The sequence below is a fragment of the Panicum virgatum genome, chromosome 7N (genome assembly GCF_016808335.1).
Source record: "Panicum virgatum strain AP13 chromosome 7N, P.virgatum_v5, whole genome shotgun sequence".
NCBI classification, from domain to species: domain Eukaryota; kingdom Viridiplantae; phylum Streptophyta; class Magnoliopsida; order Poales; family Poaceae; genus Panicum; species Panicum virgatum.
This window is the reverse complement of record NC_053151.1, coordinates 42411543-42435467: the sequence shown is the minus strand read 5'-3', so window position 1 is coordinate 42435467 and position 23925 is coordinate 42411543. Positions and strand designations below refer to the sequence as shown.

Genomic DNA, 23925 nt, shown 5'->3' with positions numbered 1-23925 from the left:
GAACCCGAAGGTGTCGCCATCGTGTCAGGTGGCGGTGGCGGTGGACCTGACTGTGCCGCGGGTGCAGACCGTCGTGACGATGGACCGGGCACAGGCACCGGCCCCAAACTGCGAGGTGGGAGGAAGGTGTCGTCCTCACGACAGGTCACGGCTCGTCGAAATCGCTTGCACATATCGACGATCTTCTGCAACGTGCTCTGGTGCTGGGCGGACGTCATGTCATGGTACTGGCCCATACTCGACGAAGCCTCGGACTCAATCGCTCGTATGACATCGTACTATACCGAGAAAGTAGTAACATCATATGCAACCAGTTTTGTATACTGCAAAATGAATCAGAGAAACGTACCGCTATGGCGAAGTTCTGGTCTCGAACTACGGGGTACGTCTCGGACACCCTTGCGGCCTCGATCCGAGCCTCTGGTGGAACGTGCACGACACGTGTGCGCGTCCTCGGCAGGTACCACCGTAGATAGTCCGCGAACACCTCGTTGTTGTGCGGCCGATCCTCGAAAACGACGTCGTCGAGGGCCGCGGCCCAAGAGTCGACGTAAGGACGGACCTTGTCGGCCCACCGCGAGCCTGGTGGATGGCCCTGACGTGTCCACCTATAATAGAAAGCTTGAGCGATTCAATGCTAAATAGTAGGTTATAAAAAAAGATGAATTATTAACAGAACTATTTATTCGGTACCTATGAACGTGGGCCTCCACTGAGTGCACAATCGGGACCGGGGTCTGCTGGTAGAGACCGAACTGCCTCATAACCCGGTGAACGTGGTACTCCTCGACGTGGATGTCGTAAAGGATCGGCTTCCTTGTCATCCAGTACTCGTGATCTCGTAGGCATAAGGACGAAAGACCGCTCGGTGCCCGGGCGCAAATGTCGGCTGCAGTGTACGGAGTCCACCTCACGTCCGTGTCCACAAGAGCGTCAAACTGTCCCACGAAGTCGTGGTACGACTTCCTCGTCTGCACGTCGACCCAAGAAGGCTGCATAACGAAAAAATAAGTTAACCGCTAAATCGTACATTTGTGCAGGCATGTAACAATAAGTAAAACAAACGATGTAATGTACCCTCCTGAGGCACCACAACGAACCCATCGTAGGTTTGTCGACGTCGTCGTGGTCTGCGGACAGCTGGACGTACGGCTCGAAGTCCATCTCTGGCCTACCGATGGGAAAGCGCTCGTACGACCATAGCTGTAACAATAGAGGACACCCAACAAAAATGGGCTCCTCTGCTGAGACCTTCGTCACGCCCGTGCAAAGACCCCTGTAACTCGCAGCCAAAACGGCAGAACCCCAGCTGAACTGTGGCATCTCGTGAAGTGGAGTATCAGCTATCGACCTCGCCAAAGGAATGAGCTGTTTGGGGCACGAGTCACCCTGCGAGCTGCAGAACATGACCCAGCCGAACAACCACAGTAAGTAGGCCTCGAAGTGCCTGGCAACCGTAAAGTCGTCTGCGTCTGCCCTCATGTAGTCCGTCTTCAAAATGGTACGAGTCGTCAATGCAAATACGTATGAATATAAGTACGGAAAGAATCAACATTTATGTACTCACACTGAACTGTAGGAGCCACCTCTTTATTGGTCCGTGTGCGTGGTTCGCAGGCAAGGGCCGGTACGGCAACGCTAGCTCGTTGCGCTGAACCCCGGCGAACCGAGCCAAAAGGTCATCGCGCCACGAGAGTCCCACGTCCTCTGCACCCACGGCTCGTCCAGCATACGGCAAGCCTAGAAGCATCGCCACGTCTTGAAGAGTAGGGGTCATCTCACCGACCGGGAGGTGAAACGTGTGCGTCTCCGGACGCCAACGGTCCAGAAGTGCCGCGAGGAGGGACATGTCGAACTGAAACCGTGGAGCCCTGTCCCTAGGTCGACGTGCAGGGTCGGCCATATCTCCCTCCACAAGTCGCGCAATCGGGAGAAGACCTGAAGCGCGTAGCCTGCATCGCGAAAATGAAACATCAAGTTAGAACAAACGGTTACGGAAACAATTAAAATATGTGACAAATGTAACCCGTACCTAGGAACCCAACGACGGTGTATCGGCATCGTCGACATGGGCACACGTGCCCGAAACGTCCCTAAGCTTATGCCACGGACAACAGACATGTACGACCGGTGACGCTTGTCGACGAGAGCATTGAGCAACTCAGGGGTGGCTCCTTCCTCGTGCGCCATACCTGTATAATAAGATTTATTAGAAAAAATTTCAGAACATAAATAACAATATTAAGCATAATAATATTAAGTAATACAACAAATACTAAATAAAATACTAAATAAAACATAACGTAATAAACTAATAAATGATGCACAACAAATTACATATCATATAACTTCAATTTCCAATTACAGCAACAAAGTTGAACATACATTTGCTCCACACATTACAACAAATATTCGTACGGCAAGACGAAATCAGTTTACGACATATTAGCTCTTAATATTACATAATTTAACATCGAACATGATTCAATATCGAATGACACAGTTTACAATCGTCATCGATCACATAAGGGCTTCGTTGTTCGGACGGCGGCCACGACGACCCGTTGCCTGCGTTGCCGGATTTGGAGCTGCTTCTGATGGGTCCGCTCCATCTGTGCGGCCACCATAACTCAATGCCGTACAATCCTTGTACGTATGACCCGTCTCATGGCACTTCGAGCAGAGGCGGACGTCTCGACCAGCCTCCGATCGATCCATGTTATTTCTAATGCGTTTCTTCTTGCGTCGGCCCACCCCTTGAAACATTTCTGGATCTGGATCCGGAATGTAAGTTGCATTGTGTCCAGGATCAGTTATGAAGTCTCCCAGGATGCGGAACCCATAAATCTCGTGCCTCCAAGTCATCCAAATGGTTTCCTTCATGAAATAATTTGAGACATACATACGAGGCTGTAGTCCACCAGCTTCAAAACAGGCAGCAATGACATGTGTGCACGGCATGTGCAGCAGCTTTGGCTTATGACATGAGAAAATACAAGCATCAGGACGGAGAACACACTCCTGCACATGCTTCTCACGCCGCCCCCCCCCCATTCGGCCTTTGTCCCTACACATCACCTCGTACCGACGTTCCATAGAGCCAACTGGAGTCACCCGATGTAAACGGGCCTTTTTGAAAGCTACCTCCATATACTCCGTAACCTTGTATCCGTAAACTTTGCGATTATCGACCATATTTTTCTGTGCCACAGCGTAACATTCCCTAAAGTACTCGCAAGTGCGATACAAAGTGCGATACAGCGTAAAAGTGCACTTTAAGTTTTTTTTCCGAATTCTAATACGAATTTTAGTTCTGTATGACCTATACATATGGAAAATACAATGTTGGAGATATAGGTTTGCACAAATATCATACAATATGGTAGCACTTGTCACTAGTTAGGGCGACAGCAAGGGGGTGACCAGTGACGCCACCACCTCTGAATGAGAGAGCAGGGAGCCTCTGAACTTCCAGCTTTGTTTGCAACCACTGAATTTTGCTTTCGTTGATGTGGTTCATAACATTTCCCTACATGTGTTATGCACAGAATCCTAGCCATAAGAACAATACAGGGGGACCAGAACGTGCGACGCTCCACGGAGACGCCGACCTGAAAATGGCAGGGGAAAGGGGAAAAAAACAATTCCATGGCACCGGACTCTTCCATGTACGAACGGTGCCCTCCGACCCCAGACCTTACAAATGTTCTCTACAGCATCCACGCCCCAAACAACCAAACCAATTTCTCGTTGTCCTCGACTCCCCCACGATCGAATCAACGAAAAAGCGACCAAAAACAAAAATCCTGGAGCGGAGCCTGCCGCGCGCTCCGTCCACGCCGCCGCCGCGCCGGTCGAAGTCACATGCCCCGGCTGCGGATTCGCGCGAGCTCCTTCTCCAGCTCGTCCAGGCCACCAACCTCCTCCAGCTCCTGCAGGCACGAAGCCAAGCCACATGCGTCAGCAGAATGCGAGCGTCGTGTGTGCTTGACTGCTTGTCCTGTGCCGGCAGCGGGCGCGATCACAGGCAAGGCGATGACAAACGGAGGGGAACCACTCGCTCACCTTGGGTCCCAGGAAGAGCCCATACGGGACGCCCTCGAACTTGTCCGTGTGGTGGATCTGCTCGCGACATCGCCGAGGAGCCCAGCCACACACGCGCAAAAGGGCGGTAAAAAATATCATGAGTTGAGGTCGGTAGTGGACTAGTGGCGGCAAGACGAGGTACTGTAGTTAAGAAGTGTAGTAAATGATGAGCGGGGGGGGGGGGGGGGGGAGGTCGCCGTCGTACCTTGTGAGCGGCAGCGACTCGCCGGAAGTAGGGCACGTTGGCGATGGGGCCGACGGGGAAGCGCCGGTGGACCAGGCCGTCGTGGACGAACATGTAGGCCATGCCGAACAGCGTAATCCCGAGGCCCTGTGGGAGGCGGACACGTGGAGGGTGAGGCCACAGTCGGATTCGTGGCGGCTGATGCCACCGTCCCTAAGTCTGGCAGGTGGGTCCGACCAACCAGGCCGGCACAGCGAGTGGCGGCTTACCGCGCCGAAGCAGAGGCCGGGCACGAAGCCGCGGTGGAAGAAGCCGTAGGCGAGGAGGGAGATGGCCGGCGCGGCGTTGATGATGGCGAACACGTCGTTGAGCTCGAAGGGCCCCTCCCGCGGCCGGTGGTGCGACTCGTGCATGTGCCACAGGGAGGCGTGCCACAGCGCCCGGTGCGCCCACCGCGCCCAGAACTCCATCCCGACCTGCATCCAATCCAGCCCGCGCGAACGGCAAAATCAGCTGAATTTCAGCTCGAAATCTTCAAGTAGACGACGAGCTTTCGGAGCAAGTGGGTGGACGCGTACCGCCGCGCCGATGGAGAGCGCAAACGTGCCGAACATCTCGGCCACCGGCACCTCGCCGCCCTGCAGTGCACACGGCCGCGTCAATTTTCCGGCATTGCTTCACTACTCACACCCTTCCGGCGACGAGACAAGACTGAGAAAGAAAGGCAACCGTCGATGCGTGTCTCCCCGGCTTTACCTCCATCTGCCAGCTGAAGCGGTAGTACACGGCGGCGACGGCCATGGACGTGACCCCGAGGCTGGACATCACGGCGGCCACCAGGTACGTCCGCCGCTCGGACAGCTTCCGCGCCTTCCTCTCCGCGACGCGCCGCGCAGCCGCGGCCCTGGCCACCTCCTCCAGCGCCGTCTCGGGCACCGGCACCGGCACGTGGGCGGCCGCCGGGCGCTCCGTGTCCTGCGGCACGAAGCACGTGACGGTCCCGAGCCCGCGGCGGCGCGGGGCCCGCGCGGTGGTGAGCGGCGAGAACGGCAGCGCGCGCCCGGCGAGGGCAGGCGGCGCCCTGCGGCGCGAGGCCGCGGCCAGCAGCGCGGGGTTCTTGTTGGCGGCGAAGCTGGTCATCGCGGCGCCGGAGAGTCCGGCGGCCATGGCTCGCGCTGGCGTTCCGTGTGACGCCGGGCTTCTCCCGCTCGCGCACTTTCTGGGGATGGAACAGGAACGTTATAGACGGACAGGGACGGAGTGAGGGGGGGGGGGGGGGGGGGGGGGAGTGTGACTGGAGGGGAAGGGAGAGGAGACCAGGTGCAGGCCACTTAAGACCTCGAGAGGCTGCCTCCGCGACGCGTGCGCGGGGAGGAAGAAGTGGCCGGATCGTGCCGTGACTCTCACTGGCTCACAAGTGTCCATGTCGCTGATAAGACTGGCCTGCGCTGCCTTCCGGCCGATTTCGATCCAACGGCGGGGTGAAGTTGCTTAGACACGAAATTTGCTGTCTAGTGCTCGACTTTTTTTTTTTGCACGTCGGCAGGAGATTGTTAGAAGCAATCTTGGCTTGGGCAATCCCTTTCAAGTTACGGTAAGGAGATCTGCCACACGAGTCAAACAACTGCCTGAATATATAAAAGATGAATCGAACACTGCCTCAAGTGGCAGCAGGTGAGCAGGGAGCATGCTGTGTGGCTTGTCGCATTTCACGTGCCAACATGCCAGGCATGATTTACCCGGTGCAGAACGCTGGCAGTCCAGCACCACCCACTCCCAGCGCACGGCGAGGCCAGCGCGATCCGGGCCAGTTTATACCGTGTACAGTGGCAGCGCCATGAGGGCTTTGTGTGGCCGAGGGCGGTAACACGCTCTGGCCTCCCCCGCCCTCCCTCCTGCTCTCGGACGAGGCTCCGCTGCAGTTACGTCCCCCGCAGTTGAGTCACTGCGTGTGGGGCCTGCACGCAGTGGGGCCCACGTGGCAGTGACCCAACTGCAGGGGACGTTACTGCAGCGGATCCGGTTCCCCTGCTCTCCTGGACGGGCAACCCACGACCACTTGGGTCGTCGGCCTTTTGTCTGCCGCCGCCACGAAATGGGGCCGGAGAAAAGTGCATCGCAAACCAAGAAAAAGCGGGAGAAAAAACACCGGACAGAATGAAGCAGCCTGGTTGTCGTGTGATAGAGATCGCTCTTCTCCGTCACTGACGGAATGTTCTCTTCTCGTGCTCCTGGAATCAGCGTCAGCGAGATTTGGTGATCAATGAACAATGATCATTGACCTCAGTTATCCACATAGTGCGTGTGGTTTTGATGATACTTTCCGCCCCGTCTGATTTTATTAAGGAAAAAGTCAAATTTCCTCCCTTCAAATATAGACATAGTCTGAATAACCTCTTAAATTATAACTTGGTTCAATTTACTCCTAAATTATGCAATTTAGTCTATTTTATCCCTATATATAATTTGTTTTTTTGTTTCTCCATACATAAGTTGAATTTTAATTTCAAATTTTGAGCGTAGTAGTGGACATCAATGCTTATTAAAAATTTTGTTATAGTTTTTTATCATTATTTTTCATATAATTTCATACTCCAATGATTAATTTATTATTAAATATACTAACCTATCAAAATAATGATAAAAAATATGATTTATTTTTCTAAGATGTGTTATGATGTGTACTATCATATTGTAAAATTTCAGCTTAAAACTCCATTTATGCATGGAGAAATGAAAAGGGCAAATTGTATTAGGGGGTAATTTGAATCAAAGGGTACAATTTTGGGGTGTAAAATGAACCAAACGATAGTTTAGAGGGTTATCCAAATATTGACTACAGTTCAGGGGAGTAATTTAGACTTTTTTATTTTATTTATATGTCGAACTTGACTAACTTTTGATCAGGTCTATAGTATGAAAAGTATAGCAACAACTATACTATCCTACATATACACTATCAACATATACGTCATAGTGGATTCAATGAAATAAATTTGGTATTGTAAATATTATTATTTTATTTTATTTTGGTTAAAGTTTTTAAGTTTGACTTAACACAAATCTAATATGAAATGTAAATAAAAATAAAGAGAGTATATAAGAAGCAATGTGCACACATTTCTATTCTTTAGAGCACCTGGAGTCGGCGCCCTCTCGGCATGGCCACGGTCGTCTCAAAAAATGGGCGCCGTTCGATCTGCTTTGTGCGGCACAGGCGATTCTGGGTATCACCCCGGCCGCTGTGCCCCGCCTCACCTCATGTGCGTCCAAAGGCTTCTGCTGCCATTCGCGGCACCCCTCGTCAAAGCGACTACAGAGTTCACATTGACCTCGGTGCGTGTGCGGTCTCAGACGGCCTGTTCTCTCCGCGTTGGCCGCCGTAAAAGTTTGCTTCCTCTTCGACCTTTCACATTCGTCGCGTTGAATCTTTACTTCGTCTCTCGCTTTCACATTCGTCGCGTTGAATCTTTACTTCGTCTCTCCCACGTGAAAGGCTGCGATAGGCATAGGCGTCCCCCTCATTTGGAAAACCCCCCGCGTCCCTGCCAGGGTTTAAGTTACCCACCGGTCCGGCCAAACCGGTGGGGTCCGGTACCGGTATACCGGACCGGTTTGACCGAAAACCGGTCGAAGTCAATTTTTTTTAAAATCCTGTGCAAACGGTTCGGATTGGTATACCGGTCGGTTTGGCTGGTAACCGGCAAAATTCAATTTTTTTTTTCTTTTTGGTTTAAATTCAAATGCCCGCAAAGTATACTAAATGAATGTTTATATAACATGTTTTAGTCTAAATGAACAATCCAATCTTTTTTTACTACTTTTATATTGTATTTGTATACTTTTGTATGCACGTTTTTTTGTTTAACTTCAAATCCTCGCAAACTATACTAAATGAATGATTTTTTGAGAAAATTTGACACCATTAAATCCGTCGCACCTTGAAGTATTTTAAGATTTTTTTAAAGATTTTTCGTTTTTTGAATTTGAATTTGGATTTTGAATTTGTGCCGGTTTGGTACCGATCCAGACCAGAACCGGGCCGGACCGGTTTGACCAGTAACCGGTCAAACCGGACCGGTTCCCACCGATTTGGTGAAGGAAGAAGTCCACATTACACCCCTCAAATATTGGTGAAGTCTAAGTTTCAACCCGCAAGTATGAAACCGGGCGAACGACACCCCCGAACTGCTCAATCCGCGCAGCCCACCCCCCGCGCGCCCTTCCCCCCGGTTTCGTTGCCGCGCCGTCCTCCTCCGTCATCCCGCTGCGCCTGCCCGTTATCTCCCCCTCGACTCCCCGCGTTCCCCATCAATCCGTCTCTCTCTCTCGTCAGAAACAAGCATACCAGGCTATGGTTGCACCGGGCGGCGGCCTCCCTGGCTGCCAGTGGCGTAGCGTGAGATTGAAATAAGCAGGGGCCAATCGCTGTGGTGGGAGCAGAACAAGCCGGCGCAGCCAAGCTGAGGAGCTAGCTAGCGGCGTCTGGCAGCGAGTTGACGTGGAGCAAACCAATCGGAAGGGGGGGTCGCCCTGTTTTGCCTCCATGAAGCTACGCCAGTGCTGGCTGCCTAACGCCACCACTCCGACCCTGGCGGTGGATCTGGATCAACAGAGCATGAGGAGAGGTGAGTCTAGCGGTGAATCTGTTTCATAGTGAAAGAGATGCAAAAAACAGATGGTCATTTGTTACAGCCTGTTGAAGGGATACAAAATTGGCCCACATCTCAAATGGCAAGACCACAACCACCTAAAACTCTAAAGATGCAAGGTAGACAAAAAAGAGAGGAGAAGGGAACCACATGAGAAGCCAAAGGGCAAGAGAATGTCAAAGGTAGGATCTGTTACGAGGTGCAGGATATGCAAGCAGCCTGGACACAACAAGAGCACTTGTGCAAGGAGTACAGGAAGGTCACAATCTCACTCCCATGTGCACCCACCACAATCTGCAGCAAATGTGAACCCAGTACAATCTCAATCACATCCGAACTCTCAAAATGCACTGGTGATGACTTGTAATAAACCTTTCACTAGTTATGTGTGAATTAATTGATAACATACTAACTTCCATATTCACAGGTTCCTTTGCCAATGTCACAGCAAAGTGTCACTAGCACAAAGAAGAGGAAGCAGCCCTGCACTGTCAGTACTTCAAAGGCAACAAAGAAATGCAATGATATAGGATTTCTCTACTCAGAGAAGACAGCCACAACCATGCTAGTGCTATGTCGATTTCTATGTTAGACTCTACCAGTACTTCATCATGTAATATGGCAGACTAATGGTTTATATGCCAGTGCAATGAATATTCTGTTATCTTAGTTCGTGTGTGTGAAAGTACAAGCAAAAATATTCTGTTATCTTACATTCATGACAGTACACACATTCATGAGCATATTGCATCTTGGTTTCCTCATATCAACCATACAAAATAGCAGTCATCCATTAATAATCTCCTGGACCTTACAAGCTTGGACTAATCCAAGGAGCACACACACACGACTGGAGCTAGCATTAATCTACCACTGAACCTAGCAAACACTCACACCAACCATACTACTTAATTAGCATTCCAATAACAACACAGATACATGCTAAAATTATTGAACGCAACACCACTCTTTCTTTCTCCAATTTCTTGCTTCTGTCAACGACTGCAGCTACTTGGGCATCCTTTTCCATTAATAATCTCCCCCATTCGAGTACTTGTGCACTCATCTTCTTTTCTGACTGCTCTCTCTGAACAAGCATTTGCTCAACATGCGTCCTTGCTGCTGAAGTAGCTGCTATCAAATCTTCAATTTCCTTGGACAGCCTCCAGACCTTGTCCCTCAAATCAACTTGTAATTGCTTCAAAAATGTGGTGGTGGTGTCGCATTCATACCACTCCCAGAAACCGCATCCCCCTCCTACAAAATCCGAACAAAACCAAGCTGCTGGTAGTCCAAAACCAAATTGAGGCAGGAGACCACAAGATGCAAAACTACTTACCCGGCGCCTCATGCATGTCAAGTACCGCCTCCCAGGGTTATTGCGGCTCCAAGAAATCCATCGAGCTGCCTTCTGGCCGAAGTCACAGTGCACTGCAGGATGATATTGCAGTGGCCCCTCCCTGTATGGAACAGGGGACCCGGAGCTCCGTTCCTCTTCGAGCCCGCGGCCTGAAGTCGCACTCGATCCCGCTGAGCTTGGACTCCTGTTGGTCGCCATCTCCTGGATCAGATCGAACCTAGGGACAGAGAGGGGCGAATCGTTTGGGGATCAGAGAGAAAGAGCGAGACGGAGGGGGAGATAACGGGCAGGCGCAGCGGGATGACGGAGGACGGCGCGGCAACGAAACCGGGGGGAAGGGCGCGCGGGGGGTGGGCTGCGCGGTTTTGTACTTGAGGGTTGAAACTTGGACTTCGTCAATACTAGTCAGTTCTCATTGTATCATCAAGATGCCAAAGGGCAGTAATCAAACTCCCTTCTTATGCAATCTATCTGTTGTCATGTTTTTTCCTTTAATCCTTCATGAACAAATTTTGAGATCTGATACGAAAAGTGTTAATATTGATGCTTCATAAATCATTTGACACTTCGAGTCATTGTGTGCTAGACTATATCCGATCCGATGCATAATAACACGTAAGCAAGTAGATCAATTGTCGGCCATTTCTAGAACCGACACAACAGAAAAGAATGAGTTGGAGACCATGCACAATGAATAATTCATCCATTCCAGGACATCAAGAGAGCTTCTTGGACATCATCAGAAAAGGGATAGGCAATAGCACCATAGGAATTCATAGAAAGTAAAATACTGTAATCTAATTCTAACATTTAATGTGGTATGGTTGCTCAAAAACACCTGACAACTCCATTTGCTGCTGTAAACTAGTAAAGTACCCGTGCTTTGCTACGGTCTCCAATCTGTTTTGCCTGCTCATTCGCCCCATCGTCCGTGATACGTGTGGTCGCACCGCTGGCCTCCACCGGCGTGGGGCCGTGCCGCTGGCCTCCGCCTGTGAGGAACGTCGTCGACGGCCTCCGGCTCGTCGTCGCCCGTCTCCGCCATAATCTGATCCCCGAAAAGGCAGAAATTCAAATGGTGATCTCAACCGACAATCGCCATTTCCCATACATCAATCCCTCAAACTAATAGGGTCATCACATAATGAGCAGCAGTTCTAAAGGTGGTTGTATAAACCTTCGTCACAGTAACGTTGAAACTGAACATTCTAAAGAAACTAAACATTCTAAAACAAACTCGTACAAGCTCCAAGATCAAGTTAGAGCGAAAAATCCAACAACGCCTAATGGTCACGACGAGACAGCTTAGCTTTGAAGAATACATGCGAGATCTGCACTTGCGACTTGAACTTGGAGATCGATATTGGACTCCTCCAGCATCTCACTCTGCACACAAGGAATCAAATAAGTACCACCAACACATGAGGAAGGCTAGTACCCAAGCCATAGACTAACCAAATCAAATCAAACCATAAGATAAGAAACAGCCCGCCACGCAATGCCTAGCACTACCTTCTGAATGTCGGCCTTGGAGACGAACGACTCGGACATGCTGTCGAGGCTGTCGTTGAGCACCTCGGTGATGGCCTCGGCCTGCTTGGTGGGCACTCCCTGCGACTCGAGCTTCCTGACCTGCGACGACCACAGCCCCCCCCACCCACGCCAGCGTCCCCGTCGGAGGAGGAGCATTTCGCCGAACACCTCCCGAGCACTCGTAGGACCCAGGACGTAGAGGCTTTACCAGGGCGAGGGTGTCGACGAGGAATGCGCGGCAGTCGTTGGTCTTGACGAGCTATGACATGGCACGGGAGGCGGGCGGCCAGCGGTGAGGCCATTGCTACTGCTGCTCCGCGCTAGGCCTTTGCTTGCCGTCGCCGGCACGAGGCTGGGCTGGCCGCGCCCCATCGCTGCCGGTGCGGCGTGATGCTTGCCCGAGGCCAGGCCGACCACCGGCCCGCTCTCGGCCACGCTCGCCGCAGCCTGCCCCAGCCCACGCTCGCCGCAACCCCATCGCCGCCGCCGGCACGAGGCCACGCTCGCCCACCCGAGGCCAGGCCGGCCGCTGCCCCGCGCTCGCCGGGAAGGAGAGGGAGGGGGAAGAGGAAGAGGGGGATCCGAGGGAGGCGCACCCTAGAGTGGTTGTCGGCCGCGCTCTCCGGGAAATGGAGGAAAGGAAAGAGGAGAGGGGGGATCTGGGGGAGGCCGAGGCGTACCTGGATCCAAGGGAGGCGCACCACATAGTGGCCGCCAGTCACCAGTGTAGGAGTCGCGAAGTTCCTACGCGACCGATGGAGGCAGCAGCCGGGCGGAGTGTCGATCGGTGGCGGCGGGGCTTCGCGCCTGCGGCGACCAGGCACCGTGACCAGGTGGGGCAAGGCGGCGACCAGGGGAGACGGCCGACTTGGGGTGGCGTGACGGACGGGTGCGCACGCCGATGCGGTTGCCGGCGGCCGGGCGGACGGCAGCGTGGAGGTAGGGACGTGCTGGGACAGACGGTTGGGTGCGTGGGCGGAGGGCGCTGTGGCGTGGGCTGCGGGTCGTGCACTCGTGCCTCGCGTGCCGCGGCGGCTTCGTCCGGCTCGCGCTGCCGCGCGGCTTAGCCGACGCACGAACCACTCCCACATTATAGGAGTAGAGACTTGAGGGGGGGTAATGTGGACTTCTTGCTTTGGTGAACCCTGGTCCCTGCCCTCCCCACCTCCCGCGCGCCCGCACTGCCGCCGCCCCGCCCCCTCCACCCCGCGCCGCCGCCGCCGCCGCCCCGCCCCCTCCACCCCGCGCCGCCGCCGCCGCCGCCCCGCCCCCTCCACCCCGCGCCGCCGCCGCCACCGCGACCCGCACCACCGCGGCGAGGCGGATTTCGCCACGGCTCCCGTCGGCGCGACGGGCCGAGCGCGCCGTCGCGCCGAGCGCGGCCACGTCTCGCGACGCCGCGCCACCCGGAGCTAGGCCTCGACCTCGAGCGGCGCGACAACGGCGGCCACCTTGGCCGTGGCGGCGGGAGACGACCCCGGCCGCAATCTCCTCCTCGCCGCCCGCGCATTCTCCCCGCTGGCGACCACCGCGGCCGCCAGGCGCGCGACGTCGGCGGGCGCTACGCACGCACGGAGGCGCTTCATGGGGAGCGCGGCGTCGAGACCCCCGCGCAGGAGGGCCTCGTCCGCCGTGAGCGTCTCCATCCGCCGCCCGGGCCGCAGCGCGCGCGCGTCCGCAAGGAAGTGGCCCGCCGCCTCGAGGATGAGCTCGGCCGCCATCGCCGGCAGCGGCACCTGCCGCACCAGCCCGTCGGGGAGCACAACCCGGGCGCCCCGCCCGCTCCCGGCCGGCGCCGGCATCGTGCACGACGCGAGGTTGCCCATGGAGACCGGGGGATAGCTCGCTGCTCTCCCACCCGCCCCCGCGCGTGGATGAGGATCCTGCAGGCGGAGGGACCCGGCGGTTTCGCTGCGGGATCGCGTGCGTCAGCTAGTGTTCCGGTGGGCTGCGGATGCGTGTGCCGGCTCCTCTGCGATGCCTTCACCCTCGCCGTCGCCGCGGTGCTCCTCCGACCCTCGGCCATGGGGCCTGTCAGGCGCCAGATCCGGCCGCCCTGAATCCAGATCCAGCGGCACGGGCGCGTATACGTTGTCCTCGCAGGCCGCCCTCACCGCCAGCCTCCCTTCTCGCCGGTAGTACCGCCGGCCCTCCACTCCCGTCACGCCTCTCCCGCACAAAGGTACTTCACGACGCCGACGGCGTCGTACGCGTGCGACCCGGCGAGCCTGCCCAAGTGCGCGCCCAACAAGGAGATGGACGCCAAGTTCCGGGAAGATTCTAGGAGGAGGAGCAACGCCCGGAGCCACGCCGGCGAGGCAGCGAGGCGGCCGTCGAGGGGGCACAAGAGCATGCAGCTGCAGGACACGAACCAGAGCCACGTGCACGCCGAGGTGCGCCGCCACACGACATCGCCCGCCCTGTGCGTTCCTCTTCTGTTCATCGCTGCTTGCTGTGGCCGCCCACGGCGGCGCGGCGGCAAGGAACGTGGGCGAGTCGCGGCTGTTCGTCGACGTGGAGCCCGTGCCGGCGATCAGCAAGCGGCACGGGCACGGTGATGCCGGCGGCGGTGGCAGTGACGCTGCGCCGTACGCTAGGACTGTGTCCAACAGTTCAAGGAGGCACCCCGGGTCGCGGACCGCCTTCCGCTCTCCGGCCCCGTGCAGCTCGCCGAGTCCACCGGCTTCGCCTGGGCCAAGAAGCCCCGGCCCGACTCCACGGCGGTGGCCACGGTAACGAAGAGGAGCGGCTCCAAGAGGGCAGGTGACAACAACAATGCCGGAGGACACGCCGCAAGAACGGCGGCGGCGGCCACTACCGCCGCAGCACCATACAAGGTGGAGAAGCAGGAGATAATCAAGCGGTAGGCACAGGTTGCTGACGCCTTCAGCACCTCCGAAGCTTACAACAACAACAGGTTCACGCAGACGCTGGACGCCAAGCAGCTCAAGAACGGGAAGGTCTCGCTCTCACTACGCTCAAGAACGGGAAGGTCTCACTCTCACTACGCAAAAGCATTTCATATTCAGTGTTGTGTTCTGAATTTTGACAGTCTCTTTTACTGAAGGAAATTTGTTTCTCTGATGCGTGATTTGGGAACAGTGATTGTTTTTTCAGAAGTACAAGGGGAAGGTGGACAGGGTGGACTTCTCAGGGCCGCTGCTGTCGCAGCCACGGAGCATCGACGAGCTCCTGCAAAACCACGAGCAGCCCATCCGGCGAGCTGGGCGGCGGTCATGGTTCAAGAGAGGTTCCTTTTTGATTCACAAACTAGAATGAAATTCTCCGAAACCACCATGACCAACTGCCATGCCATTGGATCCTTGTTGTTTACAGGCAGCAAGGAGCATCACTGATGACAATGTAGGCACGGCATGATCATAATCAGACGGGCATCAGATTTGTTTGTACTTACCACAAAACAAACACGAAGATGCTACAGGCAAATCAAAGGCATGACAGGGGTTGGACTGGACCATGAGTTCCTCCTGATGAGCAGGTGTTTTTTAAGGCTGGACAGACAGACGACCTCCTGCCATAATTGGTTTCTGGACCAACAACTGCATTATTGAAGTATCTGCGGAGTCGACTTCCATCTGATAAGGAAGGTAATTGAAAAAGCTAAGTCAAAAGCTTTTAATTTTGTTCCTACTTGCCGTATTTGCTGCTAATATTTTGTTTATAATCAGGTCTATGTACATTTGCTCCTAATTCAGAAGAACGTTACTTGGCTTTGCTAGCAAGCAAATCCAAAGGATCTGCTTTAGTGCACAAAACGTCAGACCTTGAAATAATATGTCAGGTAATTTGTTTTCCCCTGTTCCACTGCTGGTAAAAGTCAGACCTTGAAATAATATGTCAGGTAATTTGTTTTCCCCTGTCCCTCTTCTATATTGATGTGAACTCTATATGCATCTTCAAGACACTGCCTTCTCCAAACACAGATTCAGTCTGAAATTCAGGTATGTAGCAAGAAAACTATTTTGCTTCACATTTCCCTACTTCAATTGATTTTCCTAAGATTTCATAAATTATTTGTTCAAATCAACTAGAGTCCATGCTTGCTCTTCTATCCAATCTATTTCCATTTCATCTGATAATACAGGATCCAAATGATATGGTTCTCTTATCTAAACTTACAGAGAGCATATAGTTTATATATATTTAGAACTCTCTCAAAAGGGAAAAAAGTTTAGCATTATTTAGAATTTCTAATCTATCAAACAATTTTCTTCTCCAGAGTTCCAATTTGTATAAGAATCTAGGTCTGAATGCATCCTAGTTTGCTGCAGTCACACATGCACTTCTAGCAACCTTGTTTATTCTTTGTTTTAGAATGCACATATACTCTAATATTCTACCATAAATATTTGTCTATTTACTTATAGCATCATTATAACAACATCATTATTTTGATTGTGTAGCATCCTACCTGCAGAAAAAAAAGAAAAGGTACAAGTGGCAGAATGACCAAAATTTTCCTACTTCTGTTCTCGGTCTGGGTAGTACTACAACTCCCAATGTATTGGCAGCCAACAATAAAAGATGTCCTCCCTAGCACTCTTTCTCACTCGCACACTCCTTCTACTTCCCCTGCCACTTCTCCACCGCCCAAAAACAGACCCATCCAGTCAACTCAACCCCCAGAACTCCATCTTAGGCCCTGTTTAGATCTTTACATGTAAACGCAAAAAAGCCGTAAACGCATTAAAGTGAAACGGAATCTTGCTAATTTGAAGCACTAAATGAAGTCTATTTACAAAACTTTTTGCATGGATGGACTGTAAATCGCGAGACGAATCTAATGAGCTACTTAATCCATGATTTGCAACAGTGATGCTACAGTAACCATCCGCTAATTATTGATTAAACATGGATTAATTAGCATCATTAGATTCGTCTCGCGATTTACAACCCATCTATGCAAAAAGTTTTGCAAATAGACTTCATTTAGTACTTCAAATGCCCTGTTTACATCTTTACACATTTTTGCAAAATGAACTAAACACACCCTTAGTAGCACAATGGAACCAGATAGTAAAAAGAGTTTCAAGCTTTCTAAAGTCTTCACTGCTCCACCACTAAGATTTGCACCAAAATTAGAACAAATGAGCAGGGATTACACCTCTTTAGATGAGATTCAAGAAGAACCCAAGGTAATCTCTTCAACTAAATGTGTTTTCTCTGATAAGATTTCTTCCCAAAATGTAGCAACTTTTATTTTTGCAACCTATAGATTTGGCTTTGTTTTAACCATATATAGCACTTGCACAATAGGTGGACCTGTTAAAGAATATCACTCTTTCCGGTGATAAAACACAATGCAAAAGCAATGCAACTGAACCTAGCTATCCATCCACTGCCAAAAAAAACAGAGCTTGGTTCCTATGTCCAACAAAGAAAAGGTACTTCTCCTGATTTCTTTTCCTTTCTCTGTTTACAGATTACACTGCGTGTATGAAACCGATTACCATCTAAGCACATTGTATATTTTTGTTTCTTCTTTTCTCTGTAGGGAAAAGAGATCAGCTTGTATTAAAACCAACTGCTCCAGCTCCTGATGAACTCACAATTGCTTTAGACAGTGGTAGAAAATTTAAGAAACCAAAACTTGAGCTGTCAGTATCTCTTTTAGGGTCTGCACTGAACTTTGTTACTTCAGTAGATATTGAAAAATGCCTAGAGAAACCACTTAAATTAGTAAATGTAGTCTTTTGGGCCTCAATTATTTCTTTTCTATGGACAAGGCTAATTTACCTATTCAACCTCATTTGCCCAAGCAAAGCTACATACATATCACAATGCATTGACTACCCTGTTAATGCAATAACCACCTATATTCCCAACTCTCTACAAAAAATCAAGATCTTCCTCATATCTGTGTATCTAGACGTGTACTACCATTGCATCGGGCACTTTGATATGGATTTTTGTATTCTGGTGGTTCTTGCCATCTACTGAAGGATCATTCCAAGTTAGATTTAGAAATTCAATTTTAGTACACCTAGTCGCATTTGCAATCGTCCATTCTGCAAAAGCGATTTGACATGGCTGCTTCAAACTTGAAGATATCCTTGTGACTCTCTGGTTTAAAATGACGAACTATACTCCTAGAGAAGAACCTGCAGGTGTTTCAGCATCACAGGGCAATGAGAGTTCACAAATTGTGGTTCATACTCAATCTTAAGGTATCTAAATGTAAAATTAATAGATTGCCTTATTTGTTTTACTCAAATTTAAAAATCTAGTGCTTTTCATGTATAAACATTTGTTTTATAGACATATTTTTCAGGTGCAAATTACCTTTATGCTACAAGAACAACCTTTTGAAGTTGGCCAATACGACTTAACCCACTAATGTTCAGGAATTGGGAGCTGATCAGCTAGAGCTCTACTACATCGTTGCAGTCATTCACCTTATGGGTACAGGAGCTGCAACGTGTACACATCCACCAAGTCATACTCATTAGATCTACTTATTAAGTCATTATGCTGCTGCTAAGACTACTGTTTAGATTATCTATTCAATGAACGTTGTGCGCTGTTCTAATTGAACGCATTCTTGTGAAAACAGTGCTAGATATGCACCAGTCACCTATTTCGATGTACTAAGAAACAGATTAATATTTAATGCCTCCGTCCAAACTGTCCTATGCTGATTATCTATAAGTACGACAATTCATATATAATATAACGAATATGAATATTGCGCCGTGTGCATAATTACATATTCTTTTACCTTTTTAAGACAAATTACACACTATATAAACTGTGCTAAAAAAACGTATATGCATTAGAGGCCTTCGTTCACATAGAATGAGGCCCAAGACTATTCTACATTTTTGTATCTGATGACCCAATCAGCAGCCCAAGAAATATATACCCATTTGGACATCTCTTTACTCATTCAACGGCCCACCAAAAATTACTCTGGCCTGCTTTTCAACTACATTTTCAAAATTTCATATTATATGGCAAATAAAATTACATCTGAAATACTAAGGATTCTATGCGCGCGCGCGCAAGGTACTAGTGAAGCAAAGGAGAGGAGAGGGTGCTGGCTCTGTGAATTAATGCCCGTTGGGCCTAGCGTTTGTGGTAGCACTGGCTTGTCAAATGGCCCAAGATAGGTGCACTGCTGTTTTCTCTAAGAAATCATTCCGGGCCAGAGGCAGAAAAACTAGCCTGAGATGAATGAATTAGTGTATATTTTCTCCTCTTTAATCTTCTCAACTGAAAAACACTTCTGTAAAATAATATAGATTGGTACCTTTTAAGATAAGAAATATGCATGTGCCAAAAGTAGGTTTTGCTCATCTCAGCCATCATGAAGTGAGAATAAATCACACTAGCATAGCAGCAAACACAATAAAAATCGGGTTAAATCTGACATACAGAAGGGTGAGAGAATTAGCATATTTTCATACCTATTTACCGACAACCTAACTTTTGCTGTAGCCGTCTTCTCAATCTATCAGGTTTGTCATGATAGTGGCTTCCTATCGGAAAATTGAGAGTCTATACCTTTGGTGGACCCACCACAAGAAAATTTATTTCCGTATGATGAATATCAATATGACATTCATCTATAGAATTATCGATTCTTGATGGGCATAGTGCGACTTATGGTAGGCCAACAAGCCACGGAAGGAAAACCCTCAGCATCATATGGTCACTCCTTGGTTGTATTTGTTTCAGCAGTATCTTATATTAGGATGTTTTCGAACCGTTCTAAAGAATTTGTCAAAATCGTTTGAAACAACATTTATGATCAAATTCATATGAAAAAATCATTTTTATGGTCAGAACCCTTCTAAAAAAGTAAGTGCCACCACTTAATTGAAGCTTATTCCTATTTCCCCATCTTTTTGGCTTTTACCAAGACATGTTTACCTTTGATCTTTTGACATAGAGGATCATGGGCATATACCTCAATCACGAATCCAATATCTCGTTGAATGAACTTATCTAACTATAAAATCTTTAAATTAAATTGATCATTATCAAATTAGTTTTGATTGCGATCCTGTTACCTAAAACGTGAGAATACTAACAAGATCCTAAAACAAAAAAAATAGTGATATAGTCTCCAAACTAGAAAATCATAGAAAACGTTGTAGTGTTTTAAAACTGCTTTGGGGACAAATAATCTGCTTTGCAATCAAAGTTTAAATTGATTGATTGTGATGTGCAGCTCCTAATTTCACCAATTTGGAAGCCCATTAGCTCATTTGTTAAGGAAAACAAAGCCTACATATGTTGTATACTAATATTGGGGTTGTTTGCAATATTCTAGAGCTCCGAGGGCTATTCTAAAAAACTGCCTTTAAAGGCCTCTTTCCCAACTCGGGATTCAAGAGAGAGTCGTGTTCTTCCCCTTTGGAGAGACATAGGGTTAGGGAGAGGAGAGGAGAAGTTTAGATCCACCAAATCCATCCAATAGAAAGTGAAATCCGTGGGGAATTTGGAGCCTCCCCATCCTTGTTACCTCTTGTATTGCTTCATCTCATAGTGATTTGCCTCGCCTTCGCCCGTGGTTTTTCCCGACAAGGGGTTTCCACGTAATTCTGGTTGTCCACTCTTAATTCGATATTTTTCCTTGCTATTTGTGTTGGTTAAGTCACCATCTTGCTTGCTATTGATTTATACCTCAAGTGGTTGCATATATGGATGAGTTGGCATGAGAAGCATATGCGTTCTTTGATATATTGTTGATGAGATGATGGGGATTGATGTTCTAATGAGCTATTGCTGCAAGTATTTTGTTGGTTGATGTATTGGACAACTTGTGCTTGCAAGATTAAATAAAAATAAAGGGAGTATAAGAAGCAATGGGCACACATGAAGCAAAGGGAGAGGGAGGAGGGTGCTGGCTCTGTGAATTAATGCCCATTGGGCGTAGCGTTTGTGGTGGCACTGGCTTGTCAAATGGCCCAAGATAGGTGCACTGCTGTTTTCTTTAAGAAATAATTCCGGTCCAGAGGAAGAAAAACTAGCCTGAGATGAATGAATTAGTGTATATTTTCTCCTCTTTAATCTTCTCATGTGAAAAACACTTCTATAAAATAATAAAGATTAGTAACTTTTAAGATAAGAAATATGTATGTGCCAAAATTAGGTTTTGCTCATCTCAGCCATCATGAAGTGAGAATAAATCACACTAGTAAAGCAGCAAACACAATAAAAATCGGGTTAAATCTGACATACAGAAGGGTGAGCGAATTAGCATATTTTCATACCTATTAACCGACAACCTAACTTGTGCCATAGTCGTCTTTTCAATCTATCAGGGTTGTCATGATAGTGGCTTCCTATCGGAAAATTGAGAGTCTATACCTTTGGTGAACCCACCACAAGAAAATTTATTTCCGTATGATGAATATCAATATGCAATTCATCTATAGAATTATTGATTCTTGATGGGCATAGTGCGACTTATGGTAGGCCAACAAGCCACGAAAGGAAAACCCTCAGCATCATATGGTCACTCCTTGGTTGTATTTGTTTCAGCAGTATCTTATATTAGCATTTTTTTCGAACCCTTCTAAAGAAGTTGTGAAAATCGTTTTATAACAAAATTTATGATCAAATCATATGAAAAATTCATTTTTATGGTCAGAACCCTTCTATAAAAATAAGTGCAACCGCTTAATTGATTCATATTTCTCCATCTTTTTGGCTTTTAGCAAAGACATGCTCAAAATTACCTTTGATCTTTTGACATTGAGGAGCATGGACATATACCTCCATCATGAATCCAATATCTCGTTGAAAGAATTTATCTAACTATAAAATCCTTAAATTAAATTGATCATTATCAAATTTATTTTTGATTGCGTTCCTTTTAGCTTTGTAGCATATATTATATCATTATAACCCAAGAAAAACAGAATATTAGGAACAAATTTGAAACCATGAGAATACTAACAAGATCCTAAAACAAACAAATGATAGTGACATAGTCTAGGAACTACAAAACCATAGAAAACATGTAGTGTTTTAAAACTGCTTTGGGGACAAATAATCTGCTTTGCAATCAAAGTTTAGATTGATTGACTGCATAAAGGGCGTACCCAGTGCCGTAGGCTTCCCGCACTGTGCGGGGTCTGGGAAGGGTTGTTTTTAAGCCCCAAGCCTTACCCACACAAATATGCAGAGGCTGTGGCTCGAACCCGGGACCTTCCGGTTACAGACGGTAGGCTCTACCGCTGCACCAGGTCCGCCCTTCTATTTCTAACTCAAGATATTAGTAGCATAGCTGACTCAAATTTCCATATAACTTATGCTTGTGCAGCAAAAATTTACATGAAAACAAATATTTGAAACACCCTTGCAGTAGTACCGCATTACCAAATAAATAGGAACACCCAACCAAAAAAAAAACCTAACAGAAGTAAATTTATACACAAACCGTGCAATCATAAATGAAGATACACATGCATACACATTCAGCCATATTCTTCTGAAGATTAGCACTGATGAGATCCAATCAATCATTTCTCATGCTCCTCTCCAAACAGAAACCCAAGCGACGACGGTCCTCCTGGCGCACAGCGTACCCTTGTCGATGGTCGGTCCTGAAACACAAGCGTAGAAGGAAAATGTACTTGATATGCTGTTCATGTTACACCATAACTGAATTCTGAAATTTTAGTTACGTGCGGATGTGTATAAAGACTTATGAAATGGAGGTCTATTACTCACGGTGATAAGAAACCCAGAGTTGTTGTAGCTTAACTGGCTGGTATGGTAGATGTTGCAAGGTGGTCTGCTGCACGAGAGTATCGGGTTCGAGACCTCTCTCTTCGGAGGAGGAAGCTGCGGCGGTTCTTGATCGGCTTCAGCTACCGTCATCTTGTTTTCATCCTTGGCACTGCTGCGATTGGTATCTGGAGTCTTCACGGTTTCCGGGATGGATTTTGCCGTCGTGTGATACGGGGTAGTTTCCTCCGGCTCGAAGAGGTAGCCTAGAGAGCTCCGACCACCGCCGCTGCTCATCCCTCCTCTGCTCATCTTCTTCTTCCTATCTTTTTTTTCCCGGCTTAGCTTACAAGTTGTGCTCTGCTGTGCTGCTCATCTCCTCTATAAGTAGCCTAGAGTGCCAGCTAGAGCTACTTATAGAGCTTGATGTGAGCGTGGAGCACACTGGACACATCACACGATCGGCAACACCGATGGGTCAACAACCACATGAGCTGAGGATGTGTGAATTGTGCAAAAAGGAATGAGGAGGCCATTTCACAATGTTTTATGGTGCATAATTAGGACCACAACTAACCCTCCACTTCATTTTCCATCTCGACCCTATCTAGCACTCTAGGCTCTTCTTACTTACTGATCCGACGTTGGTTGCTTCTAATATTATCGTTCACTACTACAGCTCTGGATGATTTGACGTGCAGTCTTCCTATGTGTTCTCGAAAAAAAAAAGGCGAAATCGGCTCAAACGTTGTTTTTTGTCTGTCTCAACTCTCAATTCTATGTAAACCAATCCCTCTGAAAGACATGTTTGCGTAGCATTTTCTCTTTGGATCTGCTTGAAGTCTTATCCAGGGCTTGTAAAAGCATTTCGATTTGTGATCCCACAGTCTACAGACATCAGATCGTGCGAAACTTTTCTTTTCACAGGAAAAAAGTACGAATAATTTGTACTAAAATCCTGCAGTGTTACTCGGTTGGTGTATGGTCGTGCCAACAGAAACTATTCTTGAACAGCGCAGCCGATTCGATTAGTGAGCGTGTGGTTGTTTAATATTCGCACCGTACAGGAGCTAGACAGACACTGCACCGCAGCGTTTGAATCATGAATAGTGAGCATGTCAAAATCACAAAGTGTGAACCATGAGTAGTCCATGGCTAACTAGTGTGACAGGACAGCAACCCTTCAGGAAACTTTCACTCTTGCATTGCATTGTCAGACCATTGATACATTTGAAGACTCGCTCCGGATTGACTATCTTTTCCCAAATAAGGGGGTGTTTAGTTGGTGAAAAAGTTTAGGTTTGGGTACTGTAGCACGTCTCGTTTTTATTTGACAATTAATGTTCAGTCATAGATTAATTAACATCATTAGATTTATCTTGTAGGAATCAATTAGATTGTGTAATTAG

At 48.8% G+C, this 23925-nt stretch overlaps 4 protein-coding genes, 3 long non-coding RNA genes and 1 pseudogene across 9 annotated transcripts; 3 read left to right on the top strand and 5 right to left on the bottom strand.

Annotated features, from left to right (window-relative positions):
* Positions 1-24: 24 nt before the first annotated feature.
* LOC120681284 (serine/threonine-protein phosphatase 7 long form homolog) lies at positions 25-1571 on the bottom strand. Its single transcript, XM_039962794.1, has 4 exons — positions 1078-1571; positions 760-992; positions 350-608; positions 25-108 (listed from the first exon to the last, which is right to left on the bottom strand). Exons 1-4 carry the CDS (start codon positions 1480-1482, stop codon positions 25-27), a joined length of 981 nt encoding a protein of 326 aa, XP_039818728.1. The 5' UTR covers positions 1483-1571.
* A 1891-nt stretch (positions 1572-3462) lies between these two features.
* LOC120683322 (beta-carotene hydroxylase 2, chloroplastic-like) lies at positions 3463-5547 on the bottom strand. 3 transcript variants are annotated; one of them, XR_005678767.1, is made up of 6 exons: positions 5027-5547; positions 4849-4908; positions 4540-4746; positions 4292-4417; positions 4066-4205; positions 3463-3932 (listed from the first exon to the last, which is right to left on the bottom strand). XR_005678767.1 is itself a non-coding variant. In XM_039965394.1 (6 exons), the coding sequence occupies exons 1-6, from the start codon at positions 5435-5437 to the stop codon at positions 3861-3863; spliced, it is 933 nt and encodes a 310-aa protein (XP_039821328.1). In that variant the 5' UTR covers positions 5438-5547; the 3' UTR covers positions 3463-3860. The 3 variants fall into 3 exon arrangements, 2 of the variants coding, with proteins under 2 accessions (XP_039821328.1, XP_039821329.1); XM_039965394.1 differs by having other exon boundaries at positions 4066-4122; XM_039965395.1 differs by lacking the exon at positions 4066-4205.
* A 2877-nt stretch (positions 5548-8424) lies between these two features.
* On the top strand, positions 8425-9591 carry LOC120683686. Its single transcript, XR_005678882.1, has 2 exons — positions 8425-9275; positions 9350-9591. It is a non-coding gene; the product is annotated as an uncharacterized LOC120683686 (long non-coding RNA).
* Positions 9592-9659: 68 nt separating this feature from the next.
* Positions 9660-10648, bottom strand: LOC120683685. Its single transcript, XR_005678881.1, has 2 exons — positions 10262-10648; positions 9660-10179 (listed from the first exon to the last, which is right to left on the bottom strand). It is a non-coding gene; the product is annotated as an uncharacterized LOC120683685 (long non-coding RNA).
* Positions 10649-13078: 2430 nt separating this feature from the next.
* LOC120681424 lies at positions 13079-13962 on the bottom strand. The gene has a single exon (XM_039962918.1). It carries the CDS (start codon positions 13639-13641, stop codon positions 13228-13230), a length of 414 nt encoding a protein of 137 aa, XP_039818852.1. The 5' UTR covers positions 13642-13962; the 3' UTR covers positions 13079-13227.
* On the top strand, positions 13690-16261 carry LOC120681283 (annotated as a pseudogene).
* A 445-nt stretch (positions 16262-16706) lies between these two features.
* Positions 16707-18474, top strand: LOC120681425. The gene is made up of 3 exons (XR_005677865.1): positions 16707-17220; positions 17331-18003; positions 18095-18474. It is a non-coding gene; the product is annotated as an uncharacterized LOC120681425 (long non-coding RNA).
* A 3587-nt stretch (positions 18475-22061) lies between these two features.
* On the bottom strand, positions 22062-22914 carry LOC120681282 (protein SPIRAL1-like 4). Its single transcript, XM_039962793.1, has 2 exons — positions 22520-22914; positions 22062-22392 (listed from the first exon to the last, which is right to left on the bottom strand). The coding sequence occupies exons 1-2, from the start codon at positions 22826-22828 to the stop codon at positions 22309-22311; spliced, it is 393 nt and encodes a 130-aa protein (XP_039818727.1). The 5' UTR covers positions 22829-22914; the 3' UTR covers positions 22062-22308.
* Between the last annotated feature and the right edge of the window lie 1011 nt (positions 22915-23925).

Bases quoted from the DNA above. Each gene is read 5' to 3' on its own strand.
- LOC120681284 (XM_039962794.1), bottom strand. From the start codon at position 1,482: ATGAGGGCAGACGCAGACGACTTTACGGTTGCCAGGCACTTCGAGGCC. The intron at 993-1,077 runs GTACATTACATC...TTCGTTATGCAG, and splicing joins CGTTGTGGTGCCTCAGGAGG to CCTTCTTGGGTCGACGTGCA. The intron at 109-349 runs GTACGTTTCTCT...CCCACCTCGCAG, and splicing joins ACCAGAACTTCGCCATAGCG to TTTGGGGCCGGTGCCTGTGC.
- LOC120683322 (XM_039965394.1), bottom strand. From the start codon at position 5,437: ATGGCCGCCGGACTCTCCGGCGCCGCGATGACCAGCTTCGCCGCCAAC. The intron at 4,418-4,539 runs GTAAGCCGCCAC...CGCCTCCCACAG, and splicing joins CCGGCCTCTGCTTCGGCGCG to GGCCTCGGGATTACGCTGTT. The intron at 3,933-4,065 runs GTGAGCGAGTGG...TCGTGCCTGCAG, and splicing joins GGCTCTTCCTGGGACCCAAG to GAGCTGGAGGAGGTTGGTGG.
- LOC120681424 (XM_039962918.1), bottom strand. From the start codon at position 13,641: ATGGGCAACCTCGCGTCGTGCACGATGCCGGCGCCGGCCGGGAGCGGG.
- LOC120681282 (XM_039962793.1), bottom strand. From the start codon at position 22,828: ATGAGCAGAGGAGGGATGAGCAGCGGCGGTGGTCGGAGCTCTCTAGGC. The intron at 22,393-22,519 runs GTGAGTAATAGA...CTTGTGTTTCAG, and splicing joins ACTCTGGGTTTCTTATCACC to GACCGACCATCGACAAGGGT.